At 41.3% G+C, this 13,839-nt stretch overlaps 1 protein-coding gene across 2 annotated transcripts in view; it reads left to right on the top strand.

Annotated features, from left to right (window-relative positions):
- Nucleotides 1-13,839, top strand: part of mpp2b (MAGUK p55 scaffold protein 2b) — a 53,862-nt gene that overhangs the window by 7,079 nt on the left and 32,944 nt on the right. Inside the window, exon 2 of one of the 2 annotated variants that reach the window (XM_061028015.1) lies at nt 8,103-8,183. In XM_061028015.1, coding sequence (XP_060883998.1) covers nt 8,153-8,183 — 31 coding nt within the window. In that variant the 5' untranslated portion in view covers nt 8,103-8,152. Of the gene's footprint in view, nt 1-8,102; nt 8,184-12,528; nt 12,803-13,839 lie in introns of those variants that run through there. The other variant, XM_061028014.1, reaches the window with a different exon arrangement.

Genomic DNA, 13,839 nt, shown 5'->3' with positions numbered 1-13,839 from the left:
CTAATCAGTATAGAAACCATCTTATAAGTCGTCGTTATCAAACAAAAACCATCGTCACTACCATCATCATCATCAATAATATGGAGACCAGCATCATTAAGTTAGTAGGTATTCATGAAAGAGCTGGGTCTTTAGCTTTTTCTTAAAGGTGCAGAGGGACTCTGCAGATCACATGGAGTTTGGAAGTTCATTCCACCACCGGGGGGCAACAGAGGAGAAGAGTCTAGTCAGAGACTTAGGACCCTGTTGTGAAGGTTGGATCAGACACCTTTTATTGGCAGAGCGTAGTGGGGGGGAGGGAGTGTAGACCTGGATGAGAGAGTTAAAGTAAGGAGGAGACGTTTTAGTCGCTGTTTTGTAAGCGAGCAGGAGATATCATATAACACATTGTTACTTCAGAGGTATTTAAGAAATATATTCCTTTGTAAAATCACCACTTGTGTGTTTAATTTTAACTTGTGGGTTTGACTTCAATTATACTATTAGTTTACATTTTTTTAGAGGAACAAATAAAAAAACATTTATATAAAGATGAAAAACAACATTTCTGACCCCTCAGAAAAAGAGCAGCTCTGTATTGACATGAAGCTCAGACCTTTTTAATAGACCCAATTTTAGCTCCAACTTATTATTATTTTACGCATTTTCCCTTGTTGCCATGGCGAAGCGCCGGGGAAAAAGGCAAAGAGCTGCTCATGGTTGTCTTGGATACGACAGTTTTCCCTTGTCAAGTAATGAGAGGAGCTGAACCTGTGGGAGCGCAGGGTTATTTTTAGGCCTGACGCCAGCCTGCATGTGTGGATTAAGACTTGTTTGGTCGTTGGTGCGTGTGTGTGTAAGTGTGTGTGCGTGTGCAGGGGTGTGTGTGTGTGTGCATGTTCACAGGCTTTAATGCAGCCTCACTGTGGGGACAGCTCAGGGCGTTTTACACTTGGCATACAAACACCTGGGTCACTGCTCGTGTCAGAGGGAGCTGGAAGGGGAGCTGGAAGATAAATATAAATCGCATCTTAAGATGCAGCTTCTATCGGCAATTGTAGATTTCACGTGTACCTCTTTGAAATAGCCCGACGGAAAGTGAACACATTCATCAGCTGCTTTGGATCATTTCTAATTAAGAAATAAGTGAGATAGGATAATTAAAAACCAACAGAGTGGTTTTGTGTGTGATGCTATGGACTTGCTCACTGGCAGAAACAAAACTCAAAGAAAAAGCAGAAAGAAATTCAGAGCAGATCCATTACAAACCCAAATGAAACGCCATCATAAAGTAAAATAATAGATCTTCCAATCTCATGGAAAAGAAAACAATTTGACCATAGCACTTAATTCCTTGATCTCAGGTCACCAAAGCCTTAATCTTTGCTTTCATTACTGGTAAATGTAGAATTTAAATTTACACTGTTTCTCTGAGAAAAGGTCAGGAAGTATTTAATTTAAGATGTGTGCGCATTGATGAAAAACACACACACACACACACACACACACACACACACACACACACACACACATACAGCTGGCCTCTTTTTGACAGTGAAGAGATGATAGCAGGTCTGCTAATGTGATATCATAGCAGCTGTGCTATTGAGCTGCTCTTTTCCTGCAACATGAAGATGAAGAGTTTTGTGTGTGAGTGTGTATGTTTGTGTGTCAATGTGTTGACAAATGGAGAGATGGAGCATCACTCAGAGAGCAGGGACATACACAACATAGCACTGTAGCATCTGACAGGAGGAGAAAAATATACTTTATTTTTACTCAATTAAGTTTCACTTACATACATTTCATATCAACTTCACTTGGAAATCTTTGTAATCCTTGATTGAAGGGATTGATTACATGTTGCTGGACTTGGAGGCTGTTCAGCAAGAAATGCCACCAATTACCAGGGAAATGCCACCAGCCACGACTACACCATCATTACATCTGGGGCCAATTATTCCCCATCAGGGACATAGAGAAAGAAGAAGGGAAAATGGCAGTGTGAACACTCCTCTAACCCCAGCCCCCCAGCCCCCTGCTGTGTCAGCCCAGCTCAAGCACAGCCGGGCTCTGCAACAATCGGCTTTGACTTCTTAGTGGCCGTGTGGTCACAGAACACTTTTAACAAGCTCTGTCATTTTGCAGTGGAAACACGGGATCACACAGATAAGCCAGAGGGAATGGTATGCGGGTATTAGGGATAGTGATCCGTCGAGATCCGAGTTCAACAAAGGTGCATTTTTCACATTTAGACATTCTATATTCACACACACACACACACACACACACACACACACACACACACACACACACACACACACACACACACACACACACACACACACACACACACACACACACACACCAGAAAGATGATCAACAAAAGAGAAATGAAACCATTTTTTAATGAAAATAAAAGTGAAGACAAATGAACAATAATTAACCTCTAATCCATTAGAAGCCGCCTACACTCAGCCAAAATGAGAAGAGGAAGAAACTTGAAATGTGTAGCACTTGGATTGTGAGTTCAGGTAGTATTATTTCTAAAACAACGTGACAGGTCTGTGGGTTAGAAGAAATGGATCAATTACATAAGGACCCGAGTGCACGTTAAATATAGAAGAACAAAAACAATGGGCGATATTCACAAAAATATATCAACCATAAGCCAGGTTTTTGCAAAGCTCAAAGCTTGTTTATTTTTTTAAATTTTTATTTTATTTTACAGGGACATTGCATATTAATAAACATTTCTGTAAATATTCCAGAGTTAGCCAAAAGGCTCATTTTCATCTGTTGTCCCTGGCCAGATTTTAGAAAAGGCTCCCTAAAAAAACCAAAATCAAACATCGCTAAAAGCTACAAAAATAGAAATATCATGACAGTAATTAAGCAGACAGGTATAAGCAGCCACAGGACAAAATACATAAACCATGCAGGATACACATAAAGCAGCATTTGGTTAATATAAAACATGTATATCATGCAGGACAGACATGGAGCAGACATAACAATGTACCAAAAAAACAAACAAACAAAACAAGTATTGTTGTATAATGCTAAGTGGTAACTGAATGTTGATCAAAAGAAGCATTCAATCTCAACATTTACAGAGTAACTAAACTCTGGACCACTTTTTTTCATCTGGAAACTGTGCATGTGAATGTGTATTAAGTGTTGTTGTTGATCAATATTGGATCCAAATCTTGACATTTGAGTACAGAGTATTTATATTCTCTATATTGTGGTAGAAATATGCACAGCGGCTGCCCTCTACAGGTTGAAAAGCAGTTACTGATCATTTTTCTATTGGCTGATCTAGAGGCAGGTGACGTATGTAATGCCAGATTTTTTTTATCAAACTGTTCAGAGATGTCCCCCCATCCTCCCCTGCCCCTCCCTATCCTCGACATCAGCTGTCTAAGCACCCGCTGCCTGTGTTTACGGTTCAAACTGACATGGCTCTGGACGGTCATGTTCATGGCCTACTGGAGAGCAGTCCTCTGCTTCAAATCTGTCACAAAAGGTGTCATGGCTGCTTCTTGAGTATGCCTAATAACCTATTAGCTAAACTTGCTAATCAGTTGAAATCCCAGAGTAGATGCACTTCAGCCCAAACTCTGAGTGTGTATTAACCATTTAAATCCAAAGTAGGATCAGTGTTTCTTCCATTACATATCACTGCCTGTTTATGCACATCCAAAGAAAAGGAGAATACAACTTCAAAGATGACACAGTGTAGCTTACCAGCTGGTAAGCTCATGTTCACAGCTGGAGTCGGAGATAAAGGGGAAACAACAGAAACAAGTCCAATTGAAGTGGAAAAACTTTCTGCTTCCCTGAAGTCACCGGTGTGGCAACATTTTACCCCTGTGAGACTCCATAATGCAACATTAATGTCTGTTTATTAAAAAGACTCCCAGTGTTGGCCCTTATTCTGAAAAAGACAACATTACTACTGAGCTGTTTGCATGGTTAGGGAGACTAGTATGCAGCAGGGCTTATGCCTTAGAAACTCTTAACAAGAATATGTGTTTACAATGCTCAGGGCTTTTGATGAACAGAAAAGAGGCCATGCTTTCAGCCATAACTGAGAAGCATGTATAGGAAGGAAGACTGAGTTTGTTTGTTGTGTGAGTTAGGAGAAATTGAAAACGAGATTCACTTTTTGTTTTACTGCCCGATGTACGCTGACATCAGGGATGTTCTTTTTAAAAAAATGTCTTCAATTTATGTTGATTTCTTTTGGCTAGACGATTATGAAAAACTTGAGTTGTGTTTTAAAAAAGGAACCTTTGTTATAGCAGATTTTGTTTGTAAAGCCGACAGGAGCCGGCAACTTTGTAATGTTATGATTTGTAAATATGAACCACTGCAACTGAATTCTTTGGTGTCTTATAAGCCCATGAGTGTTGGGCACTTTGTGTGCATGAAACGAAAATAAATTAAATCAATCAATCAATCATATGTGCACCTGGCCTCATTCTGCTTAACATCTTTGAATCTGCAGTTAACTTGTACCGCCCTATCACGACTGTCTGTGTTCTGTCGTTGACATATTTTACGTTCTAATTTTATTAATGGATTTCTACATTTATTGTATCCTTGAATGTGTGACATTTTAAACATAAATATAGTAGAAATCCAGTATATCTCTCTGAGTCATGACTGTCTACAGTGAGTGTGCTGGCGAGTTCCGCTGTCTGAGCTGTATTTACATCGTCTTCACGTGGACGGGGTGGCCGGCCAGCTAAATGCGTATAAAATGTGTTTGAGTGAGGGACTAGAGAAAAGAAGAATGACATACTGTACTGCATAACTAGAGGTGGGCAATAAAATAGATTTATTTAGAAATCGAGATTCTTCTCTTCTAAGATTTAAAATCGATTCATAATTTCCAAAAATCGATTATTATTTTTTATTAAAATGTTATTTTTTTGGCTTATCAGTCACTCCCTGGTAAATGCTAAGGCTAGCTCTTTAACTAGGTAGAATGCCAAATAGAGCAACAAGAAATTCAGCCAGTCTCACAGATGACTGGAGTAGATCCTGAAGTATCGACTAATTCATAAAAAGACTTTGAATCATGAATCCAGAATCGTTTTGGATCGAAAATCGATTCTGAATCGAATCGTGAGACACCCAAAGATTCCCAGACCTAAGTTTACTGATCAAAGTTGCACATTCTTCCTTTAAACCAAAAATCTGGCTTTTTTATTTGCATTTTAACTTTAATGTTGGGGGATTATTATATCTCTTTAATTCACAGTACATTCTGAATCAAGGACTCGGGGAACTGTGACAGCCCAAATAATAATTGAAACATGCCCTTCTCAGTAGAACACTTTGTTTATGAGAGGCCATAACAGCAGACATGCAGAGCTATGGACAAGTTTAATTTGCAAACATTTTGACTTCTAATCAGGAAATGCACAACAACAATAACAACAACAACAACATCTTTGTATTTGTGTTTCATGAACAACAGAGAGGCTATAGAAGAAATAAGCAAGTGAGAGAGAGAATATCCTTTTCTGATCAAAGTCAGCTCATTGTCCAAATTAAAATGATTAGTTTATTAGTTGTATTAGAGAAATGTGATAAATGCGTTCAGGTAGTTGAAGTAATACTGATATAGATGTAAGCCAGACACTTAAAATGTACCTGTTGGGGCAGAGGTAGCATAGTGGTTAGTGCATGGCCTCATGTATGGAGGCCATAATCCCCAGAAGCGGGCGGCCCAGGTTTGAATCTGATCTGTTGCTCTTTTCCAGCATGTCATTGCCCACTCTCGCTCTGCCCGATTTCTGACTCTCTCCACTGGCCTATCTCTAAATTAAGTAATAAAAAGCCCAAAAGAATCCTTTAAAAAATAAAAATGAACCTGTCTAGTAAACGGTTAGTGATGGCACCCCCTGTGGCCAGTTAGTGTAATTCCTTCAGTGCTGGAACATTGTGGGAAGATGCTTCATCACCCCAATCTGATCAATGAGGATGAGACCTCAATAGGATTTTTATTTTGCATATATTCACACACGCAGTGACCCTGTGATGACATTGCTGGGTTTAGCCTCCACACTGGTTCCACGATGGATAGCTATTGTCATGGCAACCATGAATTAGCATCCTTGGACACCAGTGTCTCTCCCTCATCAGCTGCGGTGCTTTCTTCAACACCATTGTTTTTTTTAATCTCCTTACTCGCTCCTTCTCACTCTCTCTCCCTCTCCCTTTCTCTCCTCTCTCTTTTCACCAGATCCCTTTCTCCATATCTCTCTGTCATTCTCCCTCTCTATTCTCTCTGTTTCCCCTTTTCTTTCTCTTTCCTCCATTCTCCCTTCTATTTCTCTCCTCTTTCTCACTCTTGTCTCTCATTTTTTGTCATTGCTTTCTCTCTCCCACTCCTCCTCTTCCTCTCTCTCTTTCTCTCTCTCTCCCACTCCTCCTCCTCCTCTTCCTCTCTCTCTCTTTCTCCCACTCCTCCTCTTCCTCTCTCTCTCTCTCTCTTTCTCCCACTCCTCTTCCTCCTCTCTCTCTCTTTCTCTCTCTCTCCCACTCCTCATCCTCCTCTCTCTCTCTTTCTCTCTCTCTCTTTCTTTCTCTCTCTCTCCCACTCCTCCTCCTCCTCTCTTTCTCTTTCTCCCACTCCTCATCCTCATCTCTCTCTTTCTCTCTCTCTCTCTTTCTCTTTCTCTCTCTCTCCCACTCCTCCTCCTCCTCTTCCTCTCTCTCTCTTTCTCCCACTCCTCCTCTTCCTCTCTCTCTCTCTCTCTTTCTCCCACTCCTCCTCTTCCGCTCTCTCTCTCTCTCTTTCTCCCACTCCTCTTCCTCCTCTCTCTCTCTTTCTCTCTCTCTCCCACTCCTCATCCTCCTCTCTCTCTCTTTCTCTCTCTCTCTTTCTTTCTCTCTCTCTCCCACTCCTCCTCCTCCTCTCTTTCTCTTTCTCCCACTCCTCATCCTCATCTCTCTCTTTCTCTCTCTCTCTTTCTCTTTCTCTCTCTCTCCCACTCCTCCTCCTCTCTTTCTCTTTCTCTTTCTCCCACTCCTCCTCTTCCTCTCTCTCTCTCTCCCACTCCTCCTCTTCCTCTCTCTCTCTTCCTCTTTCTCCCACTCCTCCTCTTCCTCTCTCTCTCTCTCTCCCACTCCTCCTCTTCCTCTCTCTCTCTTTCTCTCTCTCTCCCACTCCTCCTCTTCCTCTCACTCTCTCTCTTTCTCCCACTCCTCCTCCTCCTCCTCCTCCTCCTCTTCCTCTCTCTCTTTCTCTCTCTTTCTCACTCCTCCTAAATATCTCTCTTGCTCTGACCCTCACCACACAGGCAGATCCTTCTTTGTTTTTACTTTTATTTCCATTCTGTTTGTCTGCTGATGGCGTTTCCTTTTCACCACACCCGTCCCAAATCCCTATTTGCTATTCATCACATGTACAAACTCCACGTCACCTGCGTAGCCAGGTGTAACATCTTGGAAAAAACACACACTCAGTCTCGTTGCTTCTGTCTGTGCTACATGTCGCTTTTCCTCTCTGCCTGTTTTTAAACGGATCAATTAGAAACTAAAGAGATCCTCACTAAGCTAATGTTAGCTCCCCTGCCCACTCACTCACCCAGCTCACTCAATCTTTCCAACTGTTGCTAATAGTATTTCCCCTCGGACGTGGCGGCTAAAACTGTTTGGCTGTGTTACTGGAGCAACCAACTGTTCTATTCATAGACATTAACAAAGTTAGATAGCAGTTGTTGTTGTGTGTGGGAGCTTGTTTAGACAACTTAGGAAGACTTATGTAAGCCCATTGACTGAGATGATGACAGAAACAGATTTGTTTTCTTTGTCAAAGCCGGATTTAGACTTCCACTGATCCCTGTTTGTTTGAACTTGAAGAAACTCAACATGGCAACATAGATAAGAGCTATTCAATCTATAAAAAGCTTTTAAAACATCAAATGTGAAAAACGTTTGTGAAAAATTGGGCTTTTTATGGTACTTTTTTAAGAGCTTCTGCCCTCTACCTCCTTTTCACTCCCTCAGTTGACTGACAGGCAAGGAATCTAGCTTTCATACAACCAATTAATACTTCATCAGTGTTTTTTTAACATGTCTCTCTTGTCTCTCTTTTATTGCAGTTCACCTAACAAGTTGTGTGGAGGATTCTGAGAGGAACCCAAATTTTAAAATGCCCGTGGCAACATCCAGCTCTGACTCTGGTAAGTGGCACGGTCCAACTACAACTCCCCCCTACAAGTGTGTCACTGACTGAGAGAGAGATATCCAGAGAAAGAGGAGTAAGCAGCCCGTGGTTACTCCAGCGCTCAGGACATGTATCTCATCTCCAGAGTTCTAATGTGACTTAATGAGCTGGCTAATGGAGCGCTAAAACTCCAGCCCCGGATCAGTCATGCCTCCGAGGAGTAGCTCTTGTAGTATCTACAGCCCCTCCACTCGACACACATGCACGATAAATATGCACTAGTGGCTGCTTTAACCAATGCACATGAGCACATGCGTACACATTGTAAGTATTAAGTAAGTGTCTAATTATTGATTGATGAACAATCAATGATGATAATCACCCATTTCAGTGTCTTGCATTGGTTGTAACTCGAGGGCTGCGCTGGGTGCTGATCCCAGAGGACTTAACAAAAACCTCACAAGGTGCAGGCGGTTTTACCGTTGCTGCGGGCGGGAGCGGGCAGTCAAAAAAATAAATAATCCTGCAGGTCCTGAACCCTTTTATAGCTTGTGCTTACAATTATAGAATCAACAAAAGGAAGTTGTTTTTTTTTACAACACAAAGAGAAAGCATGTAAAGTCTTGTATTTGGAAGAATTTCTCATTTACAAATGAGAAATAAACTGACCACAATGGATAAGAAATCGACAACCTTTATTGCAACCAATGTGGAAAAGTTTGGATAAAGGCTACAAGGGGCAGAAATCTGACACTTCTGGGATGAGACGAAAAACATGCTCTATTCTTTTTGATCAAAGTAAGCTCTTCTCCAATGAAGCATTTCTCCCTGCACATATTGAACAATACAGAGAAATGTGTCACACTTTAAAGTCAACAGCCATGCACGAGTAGGTGCACAACAACAGCAATGGTGGACTCTTCAGTTCTGTTTGTGCTCCTCGCTCTAACAAACCATATGACGTATTTTTGTAGGCCAACCCGGAAGTAGCATCTCCATGGGGTCTAATGAGAATTCTCCTATGGGATGTTTTCATTGGATTTTGGATCATTGCAGAAAATAATCTCTGTGTTAAACACACGTTTCTGAAGCGTAGGCGTTTTGTTCAGCAGGATAATCTTCACAGATGAAGATCATTTTTATGATGTTTGAAGTGTTAATGCGGCCGACAGAAGTAAAAAGCTAACGTTATGCTAAAGCTAACTACACCACGGTCGGATGATTGTGACGTCACTAGCGTTATGCTTCAGACGATCTCTGATAAACTAATCCACGTAGTTTAATAAATAGTTTACTAACATAATATTCACCTTAACCTAAAGATTAAACCTACAGGAGACATCTCCGACTAGTGAGAGAGTTCCCGGCCTCTGTGTCCGGCGTGATGACGTTTAATGTCCCTGACAAACACTGTAGTCTCATTTAGCCACTTGTTAGCAACCGCCTTTTTAAAGACGCCTAAAAACTTCAAAATTCACAAGTGTGGGTATTACCTAACGTAGTTTATGTGGTCTAACAAAACACCAACATCTCTTTAGCTTGTGTTAACCACAGACCTTATTTCAGGCGTCTAACCACAAACCCGTTCAAAATCCCCGTTGACTTTTAGACGATAGACCCCATGGCGCTCAAATGCTAACTTACTTCCTGGTTTTAGGACTCATTCCTGTGGCGCTCTATTGAGTTTAACAATGCACCATCACTTTGATCAGCAGAGACTAAAGGTGATTAGACATTAGCCATTTTTGTATGTTTACCCGTCACAGCTCTGGAGAAAGAAGAATATTTCCTGTTTCATTTCAGAGTCACATTGCCAACTACTGGCCTGGCATGTACACTTCAGCGTATTTAGCCTATTTTGAGGATCCGTGTGGACGGCCGTTGTTATCAAAAGGTTCGAAAACGTCGTCTGACCCTTAACTTTTTTGAAACACAAACAATAACTGATGTTTTCAGTGGATAGTTTTTCTGTAAAGGTGGCCTGAAGGTAGCAGATAGCTAGCTGACTGCATCAACATTTGTGTCAAACGTAAATATCATCTGGCCGTGTAAAAGTGAAAATGACTACATGCAGAGGGAGAGAGCATTGATTTTTAACATAGAATATATATTTTTCTCTGTTAGAAAATGTTTTGACTTTTGCGGTGTTTATTGCAATTGTCCATTTCACGGTATTGATCAAACTGTAAACACTATGCAGCCCTGCTTTGCATTAAGATTGTTATTGTACATTTGTTTACACATTTATGCCTATTTATTTAAAGGCTGATTGTTTTCTATGAAATTGATCACATTTTGATCAGGTTATTATTCTCCTGACTGTTTGGTAATACTCAGACTAAAACACAAACAGACTGCAGTGCAATAACTCTAAATAATGGTAACCGCTCCAAACAAAGCAGCATATTTAAAAACTAGACCACAGGCCAAAAGACTAATCCCACAATCAAAGTATTACTATTTTTGCCTTAAAATAACAACAAATATTTTATACCCTTGTGAAAAAGTTTCCACATTATTTCTTGAATCCAGATCAAATTTGGCCTCAGATTGATGCTCTCTTTTGCTGGCTTTTTATCACTCAGCGTTTTTGTATGTATAACTTGGCACTTCTATCAAAGTTAAACATGTAGCACTGTGACAGCAGCAGAAATTACATTTCCTAGTGTGAATGCCAACAAAAAAAAGGTGCCAGCATTAAACTCAACAATGGCACACAGCCATCCTTCCATGCATTTCCTCCTCTCTCATAGCTGCAAGCGCTCAATCCAGACTAATAAAAGATTGAAAAGCCTTGGCCAGATGTCTGGGAAATTAAGAGCCTCAGTGTATTTGTTAATAGACGTCCAGATCCAGAACTCAAAAGCTTAATAGTATTTTATGGTCTTGTCATATATTGCATCAGGCAGCTGCAGAATAGAGGGAGAAAAAGCAGTTCCTGGGAGAGTTAAAATGTGTGTGGAGTTTCTTTTTCGTAATGGACTGTCAGTCAGGGTTGATTTGTACACTAGCCGAGGGGTCGAGGCTGGATGACTGGCATTTTTTGTAAAACACAGTAAATTGTTTTGCCAAATCTATTCATGTCCTTTTTCCAAATGTATAAAGCAGCATTTCAGGCTATTTTTGTGCAGGGTTGGAGAAGGGTCAGGTTTGATTCTGAACACACAGATATTCTCCTCTTATTAGGAAAGGAAGTCATATAAACAATTCTGTTTGATTTTATAAACGAGAACACAAACATAAACATCTAAATAGTAGGGATGGGTACGAGTACTCAAGTACTCGCCATTGACCTCATCATTCGAGTAACATTTCGTTACTCGCGCACCTGTGCAAGCCCTGCTTTTGGCTACAAAACTTGAACTCATACAGCGTAACATGTGTGACCCAGCTTTTTGTTTTCGCCCTAACTGAATATACTAGGGTAGGAAAATAATTAACGGGTTACAAACGTATGACTTCTCCGGCCACGGCTTCAGCTTTAGTACACACCGAGCCAGATTTCAGAAAAAACAACTGTTTTACAGCTGCTACGGCAACTCTCTAGGAACATATTATTACACCGAAAGCAAAAGCACAACAAAAACAGAACTGTCTGCTACACCTGCGATGTGATTTCTGGAAGTACTTCAACAGAAACGATGAAATTAATGTGCAGTGCAAGATATAGGCATTAAACTTGGATACCATAGAAATACTAGTTTGATGCTTAACCACATGCGCTTAAAGCACAAGGAGAAAACAGGAAGTCTCACATCATGTTATTTGCTAACCCTGTTAGCACACGTCGTTGTTAGCGACATCGTTGAAATTGAAATCGCTTTCTGTTGTTGGTTATTTACTTATATTTATGTTTAAATATTGGATGTTTATGTAATTTTACAGGCATAAAGTCTACAATTCTGACGGACCCTTTTTTTGTTTACGGTTAAAAAATAATAATCTGCGGGTACTCGAGTACTCATTCATTAGGTAATTCGAGTAATCGAGTACAGGGATTACTGTATTCCCATCCCTACTAAATAGCACACTTCACATCCATAGCTAGGCTGCCAGGGTTTGTGCCTGTGTCTGTGACATCACTAATAGGAGGTCATCACTTCTATTTGTCAGCTCCTATTGCACCTCTTCCTTGACCAATCCTTCTTCCAACAAGCCAACCTTCTGCTGCTCCTTCCCCGACTTAACCCCTGCAGGGAAAGCCCAAAGGAAAAAAAAACACCATGCCTCCTCTCCTCCCTCCTCCTAGTGAGAGCATCATACTTCCCTCCCTCTTTCCCCCCCTACACTCAACTCCCCCACCTTTCCTTTGCTCATGCACACACCGCCCTCTCTCATCTCCATTCATTCATGCGCGAGGAGGAGACACTCAGCCAGGCAGAGCTTATACACATTCACGTCAAGAGCAGGTGAAGAGGGAGGAGAGAGAGCGAGGAGCTGCTTTGGCAGTAAGAGGAGGGAATCAGGGAGAGAGAAAAGGGAGGTCCCTCAGTCTCCTTCAGATACAGTACTGGGTGTGTTACTGTAGAGAGGTGCTATTTACCATGGCGGGCAGCTTGTTTAGAAGACTTTCCCTGGAGGAGGGTGACTCGACCAACTCCCTGGAGGGCCTGGAAATCAAGCTGGGGGGAAAAGGTAAGAAACACAAGTACCTCCCTGCTGGGTGTGTGAGGGATGCAGATGAGTTCTTCGTCTGTGTGTTGTTTTTTTTTTTTGCAAAATGAACAGGTGCCAGTATGCTTGTGCACACGCCGACAGCAGGTTGAGGGGCTAGTTGGCGTTTATAAATTCGCATTGCACCTGCTCCTGACGCGCTGGTCCAAACCTCTAGAGTGTGATGAAGATGAGCAGAGACAGATTAGGTCCCTGGGCAAGCGTGTGATCTGCAGGAATCTCAGGCAGATGGGTAGAAAGTGAGGAATAAAGATGGGAAAGTGTAATAAAAACATGCCACATTTTTTGTTTTTATAATTTACAACAAAACATCTTTAGCTTAAACTGAGAAGAATGCACTTAAATATAGTAAAGAAAGCAAAACATTTGAATGCATTAGGTTTGAAACATCCTGTGTAAAAGGAAGTATTTGTAGTTCGGGGATAATCTTGGGATAATGTGCTATAACAGCGTGGAGTGGGGAGCACCATACATCCTATCCATATTTCATGGAAGTTCATTAATATTACATGTGGTTGCATACTACATAGTAATATCTTCTGAGAGTGAGTCCATATCTATTTATGTACCACCGCTATACACTCGTGTGCACCTATTTGATGTTGTCTTGTTGTCTAAGTCAGCGTTAGAAGAATCATTACATCATTGACTGTCTCCTGCATGTAGTGCAGCATGTTGTGAGATAGCTGCTGCTGTGTAATGTAGCCTGACAAGACATGGGTGACAGCCATGATGAATCACATTTTCTGTCAAAGCCTTTGCATCCCGACTAGCAGTTCATGTGTGAGAGAGAGAGAGAGAGAGAGAGAGGGGAGGATAACAATAGAGAGACCTCCTGTGCATTGTGCATTCATGGGGAGTAGGTAGGGGGTCATTCATATGCAACAGTGTTCAGATTAGAGGCAGCATGCTTTGGAAGTGTCAGACTCACAACCTTCAAATAACTCTCACTTTCACCTCTCTCTCTCTCTCTATACACACACTCCCCTCTCACTATC

Source organism: Labrus mixtus, chromosome 21 (assembly GCF_963584025.1).
Source record: "Labrus mixtus chromosome 21, fLabMix1.1, whole genome shotgun sequence".
In the NCBI taxonomy this organism is placed as follows: Eukaryota; Metazoa; Chordata; class Actinopteri; order Labriformes; family Labridae; genus Labrus; species Labrus mixtus.
This window is presented reverse-complemented; position numbering and strand designations above follow the sequence as displayed.